Consider the following 19,688-nt stretch of genomic DNA (forward strand, 5'->3'; position numbering starts at 1 on the left):
ACAATTAAAGTCAGCAAAAAATATTGTTTTCCAAAATGTGGCACGGTTGTGGATGAACATAAAAACAAACAAAAAAAATCCAGCCATGAGCCGTGAGATCAAGACCTCTGTCTGGTCTGTTGTTTGGCAAAGGAATTAACTTCACTATTAGCTTAGCTGTCAGAATGAAACAGGCAGGGGGTGCTTCATTGAATAGAATCCTTAAAGCAAATATTGGGTACAACTCTGCATGAAAAAAAAAAAAACTATCCAATGATTCTGTTTCTGTCAGAAAGAACAAAAATGTTCCAATGCTGATGCGGTTCCACTGCACCAGAAGACCTCATTTGACCGGTGGTTGCAACAGGGAGATAATCCTACATCACCCTCTGAGATCAAGTGTGGGATTCTAATAAGCGACAAGAGATTACTGATTAAAGAAGCTTGGGAATGTGTAATGGAAACTCTCCCCACGTTTTCTTGCACTCTTCTTCCGTAGCGTACACACTTTATATCAGATTTATTGAGAGATGTTTTGGTACTGAAATAGCCATGTAACACAAGAAAAAAAAATTGCTAAGCTAATAAAACCAAATGACAAGCACAAAATTGTATCTGCGTTCCTTTAAGCAGCAGACAACAGATTGTTTAATCATGTAAACTAAGTCATGTGGAAAGTGAATATGATACTATGCAAACGCGTGTGCCCGAGCGTGAAATCAGCGGAAAAGTAGATCTCATCCATTGATGACCTCTTAAGCAGGTAGGCGGTGAGTGTATTTAGCCTCTCCTTGCATTACAACTCCAAAATATGAAGCTGACTGATTGCCCTGACCACCCGAAGCAGTACACCATTACCAACACTGCCTCCCATCAGTATCACTTCAAATGGGCAGATACTAAAATAGCTCTTTTTCACACCACGTCCGCCTCGGGTTTATGCCCTATAACACGCTCGCTTCTTGGAAGGAGGTCATTTCCAGGAGCCATTATATGGCCATCGCGACACCTGAAGGTCCCTCAACCTTTTCCTGAGGACGTTTCAGAGGACAAAAGATGCACTAAAGATTTATGGCCATACTCATAACCCATGCATCGTTTCAGTTGAGTTCAACCACATCTGTGCACCTTTGACGGTGAGCAAAGTCCCCACTTGGGCACAAAACGGATGCTTGTTAAGTCACAACATAAATTCGCCGAGCCTCATTGTGGAGTTAATTAAAGACACACATGACAAGTGAAACAAAACCCTCAAATAGTGATGATGTGCTGCTGTCACATGATCACTATCTATCATAGAAATGGAATGTATGAATCCTGAATGCATCATTTTTACTGCTTATTTTCTCGAGCCGAAAGCAATCGTGTATACAGTATGGACAAAACAACACAAAACATTCTTTTTTTTTTTTTTTGTGTTTAAAAAAACAACAAAGTCCAAGCATTTATGTGTGTAAATTATGCACATATTTTCACTATTAGCAGGTTGGCCCCTTATCACCCCAAGAATAGTGCACTCTAAAAACAGTTGTGTTAAAAGTAACACAATTTTGGGTCGAAAATGGACCGATACACAAATTGGGTCAATTTGACCCACTTTCTTGCATTGTTTTGTACAAAATTACCCATTTTGGGGGTTGGGGGGGGGGGGTTATCTGCAAAAACAACCCAAAAAGTTGGGTCAAATTGACCCAAGTTGTGGATCGGTCCATTTTTGACCCCAAATTGTGTTATTTTTAACGCAACTGTTTTTAGAGTGCGGGGTCCACTTTATAGCATTAAACTGTATTTTCCCTCAACCGTTTCAGTTTACTAGATTTTTTTTCAGTGTTGCTAAAATGACACTGCATGACACATTCAGAGTTTGGCATCATTCCCCCCTCCATGAAACTCCGATTCAATAGTTGAGGCACAAAGTAGTTATGTAGCATATTATAACATTTTTTATTCCCTTGGATTAAACAAAGTCAGTATCTTGCTGATAAAAATCCTTGACTTTACAGGTGACAAAAAGCCTCGCCGGTGATCAATGATTGCGTGTGTATTCAGACAAGGCTGTGAAGTAAATAGGGAGACTGAGGTCTGATTCTTCTATTCTTCTCTCCTCCTCTCTTATTTTTTGGTGTGCTTGAAGCGAGGCTCGCTGAAGGCAAACAGCGTGCGCGCACACCAGCAATTTGACGCGCTATGAATAGGTGCCCATGGGTGTGCACGCCTACATGAGCGGCAATGCATTTGCTGCATTGTCAGCTGGGGGTTGCGCCAATTTCAAGCGTGCCGGTTGCATCCCAACTGTAGCGGAACCATTTGTTAACAACAGCCTGTGGCCTTACAGTTCTTACCAATCACCGATGCTCTCGTGAAAACAACGCAATGCGTTATATGCTTGTCGAGCAGAAGGGCACGCACTACGCGTACGAATTTCCGCTCTCCGCCCTCGACGCACGATGCGCAGCATAGTGATTGCGCTAATGAGACTGGGACCCGAGAACAAAAGAAAAAGCAGGGAGACGCCGCCGTCGAAGTACGAGAGCTTGAATGAAGGCTGTTGCCCCCCCACTGGTGAGTCTGCATTGCGCAGCGTGGCCGTGACAAAAGTCTGGCATCACACTGAGAACACACCTGCTGGTGGAGAGCGAGCTGCAGAGAGGGATCAAGGAGTAGCAGCTGTCAAATTTAGAAAATGAGAAGGAAGAATCATCATCCAAAGTTGATATGAGGACATACAGTGCACTCACCCCAGACTTCATTTGGTACACCTGCACAATCTAATGAGATCAAACAAGGGCCCTGTCAAAAGTTTTGATAAGAATGCTAGGTATGGCTAATACCTTATATGTTATAAGTGATATTGTTATATCGGTAAAATCGGTATCTTAGGCTGGATTGACAGTAAATGGTTCAAGTGACTATTTCTGCTGTCAAGTGGCACAATTCAGATAATTCAAGTTTAAAAGTCCAGATCAAACAAATAAACATTGCTACATATTCTTACATTGTTTTTACACAGTCATTACATTCGAGTGGCATTTGGACTCTCAAACCAATTGGTGCTAATTCAAAAATAAACCGTATGCAGTAGAAGATACGATTCAAAACAAGACATCTATTTGGAGAGGAAAAAAGAAGGAGCACAGGCTGGAAGGCGTGACACGAAAACATGAAGAGACAGAAGGTGTCAGATGGCAAAGTGATTGGTGCACTTGACTGTGACACTCCATTGTTGCCTCTCAGGGATGCAACATTAGCTCTTTACTTAGCATAATAGCGCTCAAGTGCTAACTCACTAGCACCTTTCTAATCAAGCACTCAAGCACAGTCTCTCTCCTGCAGGTTTCAATTCCATGCAAAATTACACTTCTCCTATCCTAATAATGCATCTAATAAAATTGAAATTGGTCAGGAAATGTGTGCAAACCATTCTTGCCGAGGGAAAAAAAAAAAAGAAAAACCTACTATTATACAGCTAACAAAATACAAATGACAAAAAAAAAAAAAAAAAGCCTCTTAAACCTCTTGAGCCAAATGAAGCGCAACAAAAATCCACCGGTTGAGGTTACCTCATTAAGTTAGTGAAGAGGTTTCACTTCAGTAAATTTCTGCACTTAACTTTAAGAGGATGAAGCAGACAGGTCTTTTGTTCACTGGCAGATACAAATCCGCTTCCCATCTAACTATTACAAGTGTCATTACCACTCGCTGCATCAGCATTACCAGACAAGAAACAATGCAGTATTGGCATCTTATAGACACGTTGGAAAACTAGCATCACGCGGCGTGTTTGTCTATTTGTGCTTAGCGCAAGCAGCATGAAAAGGAATCAAGAGAATGAATGCCATGTAATCAAAGCCTCAGACACACAAGGTGAATGTCATTGTGACACAGACAGGCGGGCAGGCGTGTTGGCGTGTGGTGAATATGTGTAGGCATGCAGCCGCAAACTAATCCTATTCTTAGAAGGCAAGGACAAGGAGAGAGAAGGCAACACTTTGAGGTGGAGAGAACACAAACAAACAAATGCTGGCCGAAACAATACTTCGAACCCATTGGCAGATTTTTGTCATTTCGGTTCAAGTCATGTCAATGACATGCTTTTACTTAGAGTTTATACACGTCACTTGTCTGACAAATGTTGTATAACGTCAACATTTGTTGAATCCACAGGAACCTTGCCCTTTTATTTATTTCTTTTTTTTTTTAAACAAAAAGAGTAAAAATAGTTCGGTTGGACGCATTTGAGAAGACCTGCTTTGATAAAAATCGATAGCTGGAATGCTTTGTTGCAAAGGAAGCCCCGTCAGCCACAAAGGTAAGTTTACATGCTGATGAAGTCGCGCCTATTAGACTTTCTGCTCAGCTTATCGTTCTCTTTATTGCATCACAGGATCTTAGAACTGTGAAAAAGAGTTTAGGACGGTGTTAGAATCACAGTTGCCTTTTGGAAAGTACTAAAGCATTTCTTTAAAGGGAAGTCAACCCAAACATTTTTTTTCCCAGAATATGGTCTAATCTAAACACGGTATTCTGATTAATGTTGCGTTTGTGAAATATGAACAAAACAAAAACTGTTTTTAGCTATCTCAGGGGGCGGCCATTTTGCCACTTGCTGTCAACTGAAAATGACATCACAGTTGCTCAGGCCTCAGGTCATGACCAATCACAGCTCACAGATTTTCTGAAACTGAGCTTTGATTTTTTTAAATTTTTTTTTTATGTGAAAATGGCCGCCCCCCTGAGGTGGATAAAAACAGGTGGATTTTGCCGCTTAATTTGTATTCCACAAACCCAATATTGATCAGAATATCAAGTTTAGGGTTAGAGCATTTTGGGGTTGATTTCCTCAAAGTTGCCATCAGTTTTAAATGTCATATTACTTGAACATAGTTGCAAGAATATACTACTTTCTAGGTGTGTTGGACATAAAAGGTTGAGATCAATCTTATAAAGAGACAACAAAAGACTATGCATTGCTCAATTACACAAGGAGGATCATCTTACAGGGTGAAGTTCTCCTCCAGGTAACAGCGGTTCCGTAGCAGCCCCGCCCACAGCTGCACACCAATGATTCCGAAGATGAAGAAGACAAAGAAGCAGAGCAGGAGAACGTTGCCCAGCATGGGTAGAGTGTCCAGCAGCAGGTTCACCAGGATACGCATACCTGCAGGTACATTTGAAAAGTCACTGAAATGCATCTTTGAATCAGTAGTTCAATGTCTATGTCGGCGGCGGCCGGGATACCCGTCCGTCATCCGTCAGTCCGCCATTTTTCCTGATGAAGTCCGTCATTTATAAAACTGTGTCCCGTCCCCCTGGGTCCGTTTGTCTGACGGCACGCTCACCTCTTTATAACACTATACCATCATATCATATTACCAATGGAGCTGTTTCTTTAATCAATCGCATTTCAAATGTGTCCTTCCTCGGCATGACGGCGGCGGTATGAAGAGATCGGGTTGAGTCCCAAAAGAGGACTAACTCGCCATCAAAATGTGAGAAACTGCTTAATCTCCCACTGTGATGAAACCTGACCTAGAGTCTTCCTTGGCCCAAGAGCCACCTCTGCACAAAATGTTTGCGTTTTTGAGCTATCTCGATCAGTCAGTGGCAACATAACCTCTCGGTGGAAAGAATTTTGGCTGCGCAGCCTCTGCACAGAAATAACAAGAGTCCTGGTGGGAGATAACAGCTTCTCCAGCGGAGGCGGTATACATCAGACAAACACTTGCCGGGCAGCGCTGAGCAATGGAAATTTGTCAGAACCACGACACCTGACAAAGTGAGAATTTCAGAAACACATGCAAAACAACCCAACTACCTCCCAAATAGGAGGATGCGAGTCTTGCTCGTGACTGGAGGGATCTTAATTACATACAAACATATTCCCTGCCAAAATGATGACCTCATCCCCTGTGTATGAGTTCTCCTGTCGCGCTGACACGTTGAGATGTGATTAGTGGCATCTGATGACAGCGGGGTTGGACTGGCGGGAGGAAGAGGTGAAATCCACTGATGAGATCAAAGCCAACCCATACAGGCACCTGGCGCGCATGCTACTTGAATAACATTTTACGAATGCTGGGAGGAGGCGTCATCAGTGACGGCACAAAACGCTGACGGTTAAGCCCTAAGGTTACATTAAGGGTTAAATCTGATTTAGGGTTGCTCACATTCTAGTAGTTATTAAATGTATGTCCATATCTCCAAAAACATCATTAAAATAAAAGTCGCCCTCGAAAGCCGAGTATGGATAGTGTAATGTAGTGTAAGTGATTGAAACAAGACTCGACATGTTTGCAATCATTAGCATGGGCGTCGCCGTTGTCTCTGATGAATGTGTGTTTGTGTTTTTCAGGGCCGTGCTGTGATTAGTGAGTAACAGCTCCACAGCAGGCTAATGTGTCAGCGACAAAACAGTGCATTTATTCCGCAGAAGCGATGAGTGACAGGTGAGAAGCTGAGAAATGAGACAATGCTGGGAATGACTCGCAATATTTAGAGCAGACACCTCAGTCCCCCAATACAAGCGTGAAAATAAGCGAGCAGAGAGCACGTTTTAAAAACTATTTGTGCGAGTGATCTCAACCATTCGATCCTAGCCAATATATTAGCCATCACAGATTGCATCACTTTTTTCTTTTTAGGACAGTTGTGAACACACAAAGGCAGTGGTTACCGACTTTAACAGACATATGGCATGACAATAATGTGTTAGTTTGAAAGTGTCACACACAGTCTTTGCTAATGTTCTCATCATCAGTGTTGCTTGCGGATGAGTCTGCATGTGCCAATGCGTGTGCGTGTGGTGGCAGCTAGAGGCTATTCTAAATGTGTTTGTTCCCAAGGGGCCTTGTCATTAGACCGGAGTTCCATTAGTCCTAATTGGGTGAGGAGAGGGTGATATTGAGAGATGGTGAACTAGAATGAGGCACGGCCTGGAGGAGCACTGAGAAGTGACAAGGAAAAGAGAAATCAGGGCAAGGAAAAACGTAACACTAAACATTTTGGAGGAAACGCAGAGTGTCAAGAACAATTACTGGCAATTACCTGTACTTCCTGTTCACTTAAAGCTGGTGTTGCACTATATCCGTCTCATACCGATTTCTTCACGAAAAGAAACCCTACACACGCCGGCTCATAGATGCAGTGGTGAGCGCGCTGCAAGGGACTATTATCGCACAATTTGTCAGGGGGTTACAAATTGAGGTGTGTGAGGGGTGAGGTCGCACACATGCACTCTGGTTGTCTGTGGGCAAAGCGGCGATCCAACAAAATGAGCAGCAAATAGTCTGAAGCCCTCCCGCTTGCTCACCTCTAATGGGGTCACGGATAGAGGACGGAATCGGGTTACCACAAAGTAATTACACGCGGGGTCACTTGTAACAAACAGGAAGCACGTACAATGCAATGAAATGTTGTAATGTACGCATAGCTGAAATATGATACACATGGGCATGCATCTGCTGCCAAGAGATTGGTTGGTGTGATGTATTATTGTCCCCAAATCATTTTTCCCTGCCCCCACCCCCATGCATTTTATGTTGGCCCCCCTTAAAGCTCTAAACACGGCATTATGAGTAATATTGCGCTCGTGCAATATGAGGAATCCACCAGTTTTTAGCTAGCTCAGGGGGCGGCCATTTTGTCACTTCTGTCGACTGAAGATGACATCACAGTTGCTCAGGGCTTAGGTAACAACCAATCATGGCTCAGCTTCAGAAAACAAGTGAGCCCCGAACAACTGTGATGTTATTTTCAGTCGACAGCAAGTGACAAAATGGCCGCCTCCTGAGATGGCTGAAAACGGGTGGATCTTGCTGCTTGTATGTCAAAATGGAATATTAATCAGAATGTCGTGTTGAGACTAGTGGAGGTGCATAGAACATATTATTGGAAATAATTTTGGGGGTTGACCCCTTTATGTCTGCTTCACAGTTAAAAGGTTCTGGATTTTAACTTTAATAAGAAGATATAGGTTAAGTTATAGAATATAGATTGATAAACAAGCTGACTTTATCCTCATTTTAACTGAATTAAAATTCAAAAGCTAAGCTTCTTATCAAGACTCCTGGTCTTAGTTTGACACTATGCACATTTCATAGAAAACCCCCACCACACATTTTGCCAAATTGCAATAAGGTGCATCATAAAGTTTGCCTGTCTCAAAGTTTTAGATTCAAGTAGAGCACTTATTGCATGATCAATGAAAAAGTATTAACTGATTTGATGAAGCTGTGACTCAGGGTCTAGCTACGATTTGCGATTAAGGATAGCGTGAATGTTTAATGATCCCCATGGAGAACAGGTGGCATGGCAGCACAGACATAACGCAAATAAATGACTTTTCATGAAGATGCACAATAAGTACCAAGACACACACAGGCTTAAATGGTAGAAAACTGCACAAGTAGATTAAAAAAAAAAAAAAGCCTCACTTGGTACTCTGTTGATGGCTTTCAGGGGACGAAGGACTCGCACCGTCCTAATGGCTGACAGGTTGATGTTCTGCAGATCCAGAGAGTATTCTACCATGCTGCAGATAAAGAATGAGAGAGAATGAAGAACACGTTTATCTTCCTGTTGTCAAAATATGCCAAACAGACAAGCACGGCCCCGGGTGGAGCGAAGATCCCTGGTTGGGTTTTAGCATCAGTGGTCATTCTTTTGATCCAATCTCACCTGTCCCAGCAGTGTTGGATATGAGCAGCGGTCCAGAGGCAGGGGAAGGGAATTACATGAAAGGGAGGTGAGGAGGGAAATGAGAGCAGGAAAAAAAAAAAAAAAAAAGAAAAAAGATGGCTTGATATTCCAAGTGTTGCCTGCAGGATGCTGTGGCTCACTTAAAGGCTGGCATCTGTTAGCAAGTTTCCGCAGCATGGCTAAGCTGTCTGTGCCCCCAAAGCCAAACCACATTCCCAGGAGAAGGCTTGACGGGCATTTAATGTGTGTGTTTGGAACACGGCTGTTTGAATGGACACTAAACAAGATTATTTTTCTGTTATTGCGTGAAGAAATAAAGGACTCTTGGAACCCAATAGCAGATTTCAGCACGAGGTTGAACCGTTAATTTGGTCTAATTTCAATCGCCATAAGAAATAGCTTCAGTTCAGTTCAGTGTGAACGTGCGTGTGAATGGTTGTAATTTACACCCACCACACACCAAATGATCTGCCGACGTTTTTTTTTTCAGTTGCAGCACATCTACCAATTTTAAGGAGGCTCACTTACACTTAGAAGGCGGAAGAATTATTAATGTACATTTTTGATTGGCCGTTACATCTGTGACATAGCGACGCTGTTCACTGGCAATCCAGAATTTTGAATGGCAGCAAATTTACCGACTGAGGGTCGGCCACCCACGAGAACTAGCTACCGAACCCCCGCGGTGTGCGACAGTCCACTCGGGTTCAAGTGTGCGTGTGGCGGAGCCTTAAGCGTGTTTGTGCAGAACACTGCTCTGCCTGGGGCTACAACAGTGTTGAGGCAGCATGACACCACTCCAATACTCAGGCTAATATCATCTACTGGCTTAACAACACAGCAACCTGTCTCTCACTCGGATGGGGAAGATTTTCACTTCAGCATTGACTCATCAACATGACAGCAGCTCACACTTGAGTCGGAGCGGTTGCGAGAAGGGTTGAACTGTCGTAGCCCACAGCTGACAGGCAGCAGCTCAAACTACTAATTGTATCCCCCAGCAAGCGAAGGGACCACATAACATTTGGGCTGGTGCTGCTCCACTGGGCGCAGTTCTCAACTGATTTTCTTCAAAGTTTCAGGGAATGTTTTGTAAGGGATTGCGATTTGGGAGGTAGTAGCTAAGTCGCTAAGAACGTGAGCTATGGGACTGGAGGGTTCAGGGTTCAAATTGCGCTGAGGATGAAAATACATGTCAACTCCAACAACATTTTTTTTTTTTTTTGCCATACTACTTTGTAGAATAAAGTGTAATCGCTACAGTAGGTGGCAGTGGCGCTCTCACTGTCAGTGTGCGTAGGGAGTATTAGCTCAAAAGTGTATTATTTTTTTTGCAACAAGCATGTGCGCACAGTACAGAGCAGGAGATATGAAGTGCGGTAAACAAACCCTCATGAAAAGAGAGGTGGAGAGAGACTAAAAACAATGTAAATGATGTTATCTTTTGTGATAAGTTGATCTAGTTTTGTTTTTTCTGCTAATGATAAGGTAGAAAGGATGTTATGCAGAGGTGTCCTGATAATCTATAATGGTGGATAGTTGGGGGTGGGGCGCAAAATGTTTTCTTCTTCTGAGGTGGGGCGTAAAAGAAAATAATTGAGCAGCACTGCTTTAATGTCTTCTTAAATTTAAAGGATTATTATTCGATTTTAGGGAAAATACTGGTTTAGTTTGTGTCCCATCCAAGCTTGAGCCCAACTGTTTCTGTGCCAGGAGTACTCTAAGCTTTTAATTGATATTACAACATGTGCTATCTGCTTATCTTTGCCAAATGGGCTGTCTTCCTGATGTATTAATTCCACCTTCTGTTACAAGTTTTGGATATGATGCTTCCTCCATTCAATACCTTCCTCTTTCCTGCCCCGACAATGATCAATTATTGACCACCTTTGCTTATGAGACGACCAATTTTCCCAGTAAAACGTCATTATTAACATTTGATTTGCTCCCTGTGTGAGTGTGTCGACATTCAAGCTCCAATATTGTGCTAAAGTGTTACACCGCATGTGACTCTGCAGCTCGACGGAAATGTCACAGACTAAAGAAGAGCTAAAGTGTTGTTTTGGGGCCAACCTTCTCCAGCCACCTCAATCATATCTGCGCTCAACTAATTGAATGCGTGTAGTTGAGATCCTGAATAAGGGCTACAACGTCAAAAGGGAGTTGTTTTAGCGATCAACTCAACATACTTGCCTTCTAGCGTTGCGCTTGATGGCTCATAGGATTGGGTGTTTTATGCCACGCAGTTGGATTTTTGCTAGTGACACAAATATGACACCAACAAAACTATTCACAGTTGCATGGACTAGTGATCCCATTACATCTGCGGTACCATTGGATACATTTAATATTGCAGCTGTGCCTCAGAGGCTAGCAGTCTACTGTCCTCATGTGTGTCTAAAGTGTGTACATGTACATTGGAGACACGTCTCATGCTGTACACATCACACGCAATCAGGCCCCAATGTTTGAGAAAGTAATTAGCGGCTAGCCTAAAGCCTGCCGCGCTGGTATGCATGCTTTTATTTAATATTGTGTGTGTGTGTGTATGTTCATAACGGTATGCAAAAGCCTCTGGAGAAACTGATGGTGGGGAAGACCAAGGGAGAAGATGCCGCTTTGACAGCGAAGAAGAAGCCTTAAGACGCAAAATGTCAACGCCGCGTCGACTTAACTGTCAAATTAGCAACGTGCTTGCTTCAAAGTTACCATTAAAGATGAGCTGCCCCTGTGAACAAAGCACTTTTCCTGCATCATTTGCTTTAAACATGCTTGACAAAAAAGAAATATTTCTATTGTACATAGGTTCGAATGAACAAGATTGGTGGATGACCAGGCTTGCTGCAGTTTTTCTGCAGACCGACAGGTTAAATCATGCAGTGTAGAAACCAAAATAAAACAAACTAAATCAGGGTAAAAAATACAGATATGAATTAAGGAGGAGTCTTATTTGATGAATATATCATCTCTAGACTATGCCTCCAGTTAAATCCCAGTTGCTTCAGTAATAAAGTAGACTAGCCCAGGACACACAGAGGGAATACGAAAGTATGAGTGCTACCTGAGATTTTGTAAATTACAATGGAAATCGAAATGTATTCCGCAGTTTTTTTCTCTTATGGTTCGTAAGTGTCATACCTCAGGGCATGAACGAGGCGAGCCTCGGATATAGCTTGGGGTATAAAGCACATTTAATGTATGGAGTGTATAAAAGAAAAGAAAAGATTATGGCAGGAGCGTGAGGTGGTCGCCTTGAGAAAACGAGCTAATAGCAGACTGTCGACCGAGATTTGGCCTGCCTCCACTGGTGCTGCTGCCCTCGGTAATTAGCCCAGACTAATCTAAAAGATGTGTGGAAGTGAAATTAAGGCAGAAGCAGTTGCTCAAAAGCGCAAACTCTCCCCAAAGAGAGAGACACACACATGCATATTAAACAAAGCCAGGTATAACCTGACAGACTAATTGAGCAATTTAATCATTTGCGGGGTAATTTTGTGTGCCAACAGACACTCACAAAAAAGGCATTTTGGAATCCACTGACAATAAATTGTCTCAATTCAAATGAAGGCGAACGCCCCTCCACCTTACCGCATTCTACCTTGTCTGGTGTTTGACTGTGACTAATCCATCACACTAACGTATGACAACTTTGACACATTTACAGCTGTTTTCAACATCATACACACTCATAAGCATTTGTGTTTTTCACCGGAGAGGGCATAACTCCATATTAACAAGCCGTTTCCAAACGACTGGCGTATTTTGCTTTCACCATTTGAAAAAAAGGCTTATGAAAGAACAAGGTCTTAAAAAACATAATACATCTGCTTGTAATACACAGTTTCATGTTTACTACTGCTGACTGGTGGTAAACATTGTTCAAAAGTGAAAATAAAAATCCACGACTATGGTTGAAATCTCAAGCATGCATGGTATATCTTACCCAGACATGACAATGAAGAAATCCAGCCTGTTCCAAGTATCTCCCAGGTAACAGTGGCGACCAAAGATTCCAAGAGCCACCATCTTCACCACCATCTCCAGTGCAAAAAAGATGTAGATGAAGGCATCGAAGGCCTGGGAGAAGTGGCAATGAGAATAGTTACAGGAAAGTGATTTGATGCAATGTTCAATAATTCTCTTAGGCAAGGAGAGCGTAGTCCCTCTATTGTGAAAAGAAGCAAAATCATCAGGAAACAATGACGTTGGAAAAACGTAAAGACCTTTCCAGATTCAACAGTTGTTTGACAAGAGATGCGCAGGTTGCCTGTGTCCTGCAGGATCCGCAATTTATCCAGAAGGCCTTTCAACACATTTTCTAGGTCAAGAAGAAATGTGTTTTGATTCAGTGCTGACCTTTTTCAATTTAATGGTCTTAACACAATCTATGACTAATTTCCTACCTTGAAAAGGCAATTTAAATACTTTTTAATACAGGTTCACATTGTACAACCCCATCCCAAGATTTTAGTTTCGTTATTTCCACCCGACTGCTGACTGCAAACTGCTCACCGGCAGAGCACAAAATGACTTTGATATGTGGTTTCAATGTTTATCGGTATGCGTTGAAATTGTGAAAAACGGCAATCTTGCATACGACAACTGTGCCACACTCGTGTTTGCTGTACAAAACCCAAACTTTAATACATGAACTTTGACCAGAGTACATCAGGAAAAAGGTCAAACCTTAGTAAAACTGAGAAGGCAGTGAGGAAAATGGTGTGTGATTTAATTTCCAGTTGTCGTCGTACTGTACATCACAAACTAATCCTTCTATTGTTATTTTTGGAGGGGATAAATAACATTTTGTGGGGTATTAGGCCGTATGACTATTTGCAGCCTTACTAATACTGTAAGTCAGTCAAGGGAATTTCTTTGAGTAGTGGAAGCAGTCATAGCCAGCAGGCTTCAGGATATGCCAAGTATTTGGCTTTGTGATGATGACGTTCTTCACACAAACCCAGTCTTTGCTAAATATCTGATCAGTTGTTGATTTGTAGCAGTATATCCCTGAAAAGGTTCTTTTTTTGACTTTTCTACTCTGACCAGAATACAATAATGTTCTCACTCATCTACAAAATCAGGCGTATAGTAGACGTACAGAAAATATGACAGGTGAAGGTGTCAAGCTCAACTGCTGTTGTAGGGAAATCCTCAAATACAGATGGTTTTTTTTTTGGTTTTTTTTCCCCTCATATATGCCGCTGTCACATATTGTGTACGTATATTCAGTATGGTAGCCGGTAAGTCTTATTGTGGTCACTGACCATAATAAGAAGGGGAGTATATCCTTCCGTTAAAAGACAATTTGACATGGATCTGTATGCATGAGGTGAGATATGGCTCAAGGATGGTTCAAATTGGTTCAAGGGGGTCAATCCCGACGTGGTAATTCAATCATACGTTTCCTGTGCAAACTAGTAAATAAGGAGTGACAACATCCTCTCTGTCAATAAGCAGTCCGTGTTATGAATATTGTTTGGTTCTGTTAAAACTGCTGCTATTCCAACAGCTAAGCTTTTTGGTACACTAAAACTAAACTCAAAGTTAGTTTGAGTTGAGGGAAGTTGTTTTCTCTTTAAAGGATACCGATTGATCGAATCGATTCCAACGGGCCACACAAACGCATCATCTCGACGCTTGGGAAAATGAATTGCTGAGATTACAGACCGGTAGTCTGGTGAATATAAGTGCCTCGCAAGGTTAACATCCTATGCCAGCAGTAAAGTTTGCTTGAGTAAGCATACCCCCAGTGACATTAGCACTCAGCTGTTGCCAGTTATAGCGTTCCCTCTCAATAGTGGCCCGCTTCGATCATCATTTAGCCGGCAAAAAGAGGGAATATATGGGACAAACTGAGTGAACGTAGCTTTAAGCAGCAGGAATGCCCCCAAAATTGAGTTTGTGGGCTCAACAAATGGCCCAGACCAATACACATGCTGCAATGGGAAAACGATTTTCCACAAATACTTTACGATTATTACCTTTGGAAGGTTTCAGGCAGAAGATAAATGACAAACAAAAGCGTCAACAGTAGCCCACAGCGGGACGCAGAACACAGATGAGGGGAAGGTGGACGCATCCAGTAGTTATATCCTTCACGTGGAGAGAACTTTCCCCTTTCAGTTCACAAACAATTTTAAGCGTGCAATTTTAAGCCTGAACCCACGAGAGAGGGTAAATGAATGCGGAATTTGTTTTTGTTGCTGTAGCACAGTTTGCTCTTTTAAGTCCAAATTCCAAGATTTTCTCATGTCTCTTTTCCTCATCTTTGTATAAAATGTAGGTTCGTTAATCGATCTTTGGCTTCCAGCTGTATATATTCAATATCCCCTTACAGCACCACATCTAAGGTCAAGTCTAATTTAGTTCACCAACCATGCACGAGTTGGAACAAGATGCTAGATGGTTCTTATGAATCCTCAGAGTGTTTGAAGCCTCATTACTTTCATTAGTAGTATTGGTCAGAGATCTCACGACATCTCTCAAAAACTGGGCACTTCATAGCCAATTACAAGAGGTCGACTCACTTTGAATCAAATACAAATTTCATCGCACAGTTGCTGTTGTTGCTGCTCTGGTCCGGTGGCAGCAGCACGGCTGCCAGACGGTCATAAAGCTACGAAACAAGCCTGGAGGCTGACTGAGTTTATGCTGGCCAGCAGTCACTTTCTCAACAAGGTGTCCTTCCTCTTCAACGTACGAGGAACAGACACCTGTCAAAGTTTGGTGACGGTTTTAGAACTGGCAATCATAGAAGGCACAAGAGACACAGGTTGGCTTTGAAAATATATGGGGATGGCAAGTACGTTTTTGGAGTAACCGACTTGAATACATCATACCTATAAACCCAATTCAATTAAACAGTTTTCATATACAATAGTCCGTCCATTAGGACAAGAAGGGGGCTCTCTTTTAATTGACATGGTCAAACAGGCATTGGTGACTACGCTGCATTTGATATTTCATTCACCTTATTTGCTATACCGGCACAAAAGGGACACTACAATCGCGGTAATAAATATTGCTGCAGTTTTTCAATTTCTATCTCATAAAGGCTGAATTTTGATACAGCTATTTTATTTGACCTGTTCAAGTGTAAAATAAACGGTTGTATGAGTGGCTATTTGGTACAGGCGTCCAACTGAAGTGCGCACTATAATGGGACACAAATGAGTCATTCAATATGATGCCAACAAGTCAGACGTCAGCGGAGCTTCCAGATTTCTAACGGATAGAAGAGAAGATGAGTCTCATAAGCTGTTCAAATGATGTTTTGATAAATAATGCAGCCAGCCAGCCTCACGTGTAATCCAACATTGGGCTGCGCCTCGTGTTGCACTCGGCTGCGAGTGAAAGGGGGAATGAATTCATTGTAGCTATTTGTCACCACCGCCAGCTTCTTTTTTCAGTCAGCCTATCAGGTTTAATCATCAACATGATTTGTAAAGAGAGCGAGGGTGTTGCGTGTCAAGGGGCCCTTTCATGATGTGAAACGGGAGCTACCTCATATGCTGCTATTTGGGAATGGAAGGAGTGGATGCAGTAAGTAGGTCAACTCAGATTTTGATGTTGAAACACTAAGATATATGGCATATGTATCTCATGGTGGCATGCGCAAATGAGCGACACTCGAGATGAAGCAAAAGTCATTTCGCACTCAGATACAAATAAGGCCAGAGAAGGAGTGACTTATTTCAAGTCCTCTTCAGAATAAAGGTGTGAGTTATGTGTATGAAGTGACGATATATATTTTTGTAGAACAGTTTGTAGAGCAGGACAGAGAAAGCAAAAGGGGACATTCTACTCATAAACAGGAACATTTATCATCAATAAAACCTTCCCTCTCAACTCAAGAAACTAGCCATTTAATAATGTTAAACCTGAATGGAAGATGAAGATATTTATATTTAAAACTCTACCAAGGCTGAACTGTTAATAAAAGTGAAAATTCATCGAGTGTCGTATTTGTTTTTATTTGTCCATCTGTTATGGAAGACAACAGGCTACTTCCTGGTTTATGGAGGATGACGAACAGATGACGACAAATTGTAAAAAGTCATCCCTGTATCGGCATCCTTATCCTCATCAAAATCTAATTGCTTTTTCCTTGTCTCATGCAGCATCCCTCAAGAATCTAGCGCAGTATTGTCTATATTAAAAGTTTAATGGCTGTCATATGAATGTATCGTGGGTACAGTTTGACAGGGCGATCAAATTCACATTAACGTTTTGTGAAAGGCGCATTTCTGCTTATTTTTTTTATCTTAAGAAACGTTTTGCTTTTTAATGTACAGGAATGCAAGTTACGCAAATCATATATCTTCAGTTATAAAAAATAAACATACAATATTCCCAAAAAATAATTTCCTTCATCAAGCAGGGTGACTAAAACAGCATCATCCTTTACACTTTTATATTAAAAGACAAAGTTGAGAGTATATTTCACAAAAGCAAAATGCGTGGGCCACACTTATCCTTAATGACACAAGCATTGTCAGCAAAATCTCTGCCGTTGCCATTAGCCACAAAAAGAGGCATCCTGACTACTTCAGGAAACAATAGGCTTGTTAGAGAAACAAAGGACAGGGAAAGGGAAAGGAGCTATTGTGGGGGATGTTGGAATACACTGAGGATTAAAGCAGGAAGACAGATCACCGGGGCAGAAATGGATCTGTGAATGATGCCAGATTCATCTAGTGCATAATACAATGTGGAAACGTTCAGCGTCAGGGGCCAACTGCATTCATGCTTGTAAGGGAGCCTAGTAGCCAGTATGTAATTTTATGAAAACAAATTAGAGTACCAGAAAAATACAAAAAAAAGTGGAGGAACTGAGTGATTTTGACGTCCTTCTCGTTATGTTAACATTTACTGAAAGAAAAAAAAACAACTGCGGCATTTATTCAGCAGACATTCAGCTCCAAAAGGAGCTGCATCCAGAGGCATCATTTCTTTAAGATGAATATGAGATGGCCACCTTACCTGGAGGATCTGGCAGCGGTCCGAGGTGCAGTCAATGTTCTCGCAGGGTTGGTACATTCCGAGGGTCACACAGTTGAGCAAGATGACCATGATGCTAATCCTCTCGAACCATGTATTAACAAGGCTGGTGTTAAGGCTGGAACCGGTTTTACACAGTGATTCAAATCCAAAACAATTACGACATTTAAAACATCAATGTGACCGCCGACACCTTTTTCTTGATTGTCCTAAAAAGAAATGGCATACAACAGGATAGGTACAACTTTCATAGCCTCTTAAAGGCACAGAAATAGAAATCATTACTCTCCAACATTTTTTGTAGGTTTGGCATCGAAAGTTCTGAAAAAGTATGGATGGTTTGTCCGGAAGGAAAATAAACACTCTTGACATTATTATCAATTTGTCATTATTTCCGACACTATGGGACTGAATGAGTCACAAAATGCAGCTTGATGGAGGCCAGGCAAGTCTTTCCCAATGCACACAACACCTACTGCATGTTTGATAACTATTTGCTTCGAAACCTGTACGTTGTATACTGCTTTAATCTAATCGAAAACAGCCAAAGCAGTTCAAGATTTTTGGTTCATCTTTTGTTTTATGACACATCATCCTCTCACAGTACAGCAGCACATTAAACTAAAAATGACAAATTATTATTATTTTTTTTTAAATCGGGTGGGGCTACTGAGGGTATGTTGTCCTGCTTTGATGACTCATATTAAACCCAGATTTATATCCACAATCACATATGCCATCCCCACATTAATTAAGGGGAGTTTCTTCCATGGTTCCATTGGTTTAAAAAACTCTTCCCACATGAAAGTGAAATCCCAGACAGGAAAGTAAAGCACATGCAAAAGTAACAGATGGAACTACAACTCTTTGAGCGTTAATGTCTGAAAAACAGTCAGAATTCATCCTACCGCTAAAACTGAAAGATTTATGATATCAAACATGTTTTATATTGTCTTAAACAGCTGGGATTACCACTTCACACCCAACGATCGAGACGACGGGAGCGCGTTGTCGTTCCAGTAAAACTATAAAACTTACTTCTGACTTTCAGTTTTTAGTCTGAGATTGAAAATCGTGAGGCGTAAGCCATTTTAGGAAACTGAACTTTATGAAATCATCTTCAAAGACATCCCAACCCTTACAGTCAGCAAGAGCACGAGCATCGGTGACTGAAGCGCCTAAACGCCGTTCTTCGTCATATTGACCCCAAACATGGCCCACCCTCTCAGGGGGATTGCGGCTGCAGGCGGCTGACTCACAAGCAGCCGATCCCAGCAGACGAGCGGATGTCTGCTCGTGTCGGCGCCTTCTCATGTTGGCGAGAAACTAAACCGGTGTGACATCAGCAAGAAATGAAAGGAAGACATGAGAGGGACGGCGGACTCTTAATTTCTTAGTGATTTGGCAACCCTTTTCTTAAATTATTTGGGAGATCGTTCACCCGTTAGCATAACATATCGTCTTCATCTTATCATCACCTCTTTCTTATATAGACTCAACCCTTATAGCCCTCCCCTTCCTGTCACTACCAATTTATTGGTAAATCTGGTACAAAAACTGCGTTTTGGTCGATTTTCAATTGACACAATCTGTGTCAATACAGATCCTTATCAGACACTCCTCTTTCGTCCTATTTTTCTTCAATTTTGTGTCTTTCCAAGTGTAGCAAGCACACCTTCTTCCCTTTTGACAAAATATTCCACTCCGTGTTGTGATTTCTTTTTGTCGCCCGTTGTGCATTCAGGTAACCAAAGAGCTTCAATTTTATGCCGGCGACCCTGAGGGAGAAAAGCTATTCTAATCATCACAATAATAAAATGGAGGGCAATGGAGCATGAACCAATTTAGTAGCTGGGTGTGTTTCATTTCTTTTTCCTCTGAAAAGTGCTTCCACAGGTTGCGGCAAAAGAAGCACTTTAAAGTTGAATCTGAATAAGGCTCGCACCTAATTGTAACACAGCGGGAATACACAAATGCAATAGAACTTTATTTGTATAGCGGATTTCACA

At 41.8% G+C, this 19,688-nt stretch overlaps 1 protein-coding gene across 4 annotated transcripts in view; it reads right to left on the reverse strand.

Annotated features, from left to right (window-relative positions):
• Positions 1-19,688, reverse strand: part of cacna1ia (calcium voltage-gated channel subunit alpha1 Ia) — a 114,570-nt gene that overhangs the window by 43,000 nt on the left and 51,882 nt on the right. For all 4 annotated transcript variants that reach the window (XM_086054986.1, XM_086054985.1, XM_086054987.1 and 1 more), the window contains 4 exons: positions 17,662-17,771; positions 12,620-12,753; positions 8,412-8,509; positions 4,978-5,137 (listed from right to left, as the gene is read on the reverse strand). In XM_086054986.1, coding sequence (XP_085911112.1) covers positions 4,978-5,137; positions 8,412-8,509; positions 12,620-12,753; positions 17,662-17,771 — 502 coding nt within the window. The remainder of the gene's footprint in view (positions 1-4,977; positions 5,138-8,411; positions 8,510-12,619; positions 12,754-17,661; positions 17,772-19,688) is intronic.

This window comes from Filicampus tigris, chromosome 16 (genome assembly GCF_054856515.1).
Source record: "Filicampus tigris isolate MCC_2025a chromosome 16, RoL_Ftig_1.0, whole genome shotgun sequence".
Taxonomy (NCBI): domain Eukaryota; kingdom Metazoa; phylum Chordata; class Actinopteri; order Syngnathiformes; family Syngnathidae; genus Filicampus; species Filicampus tigris.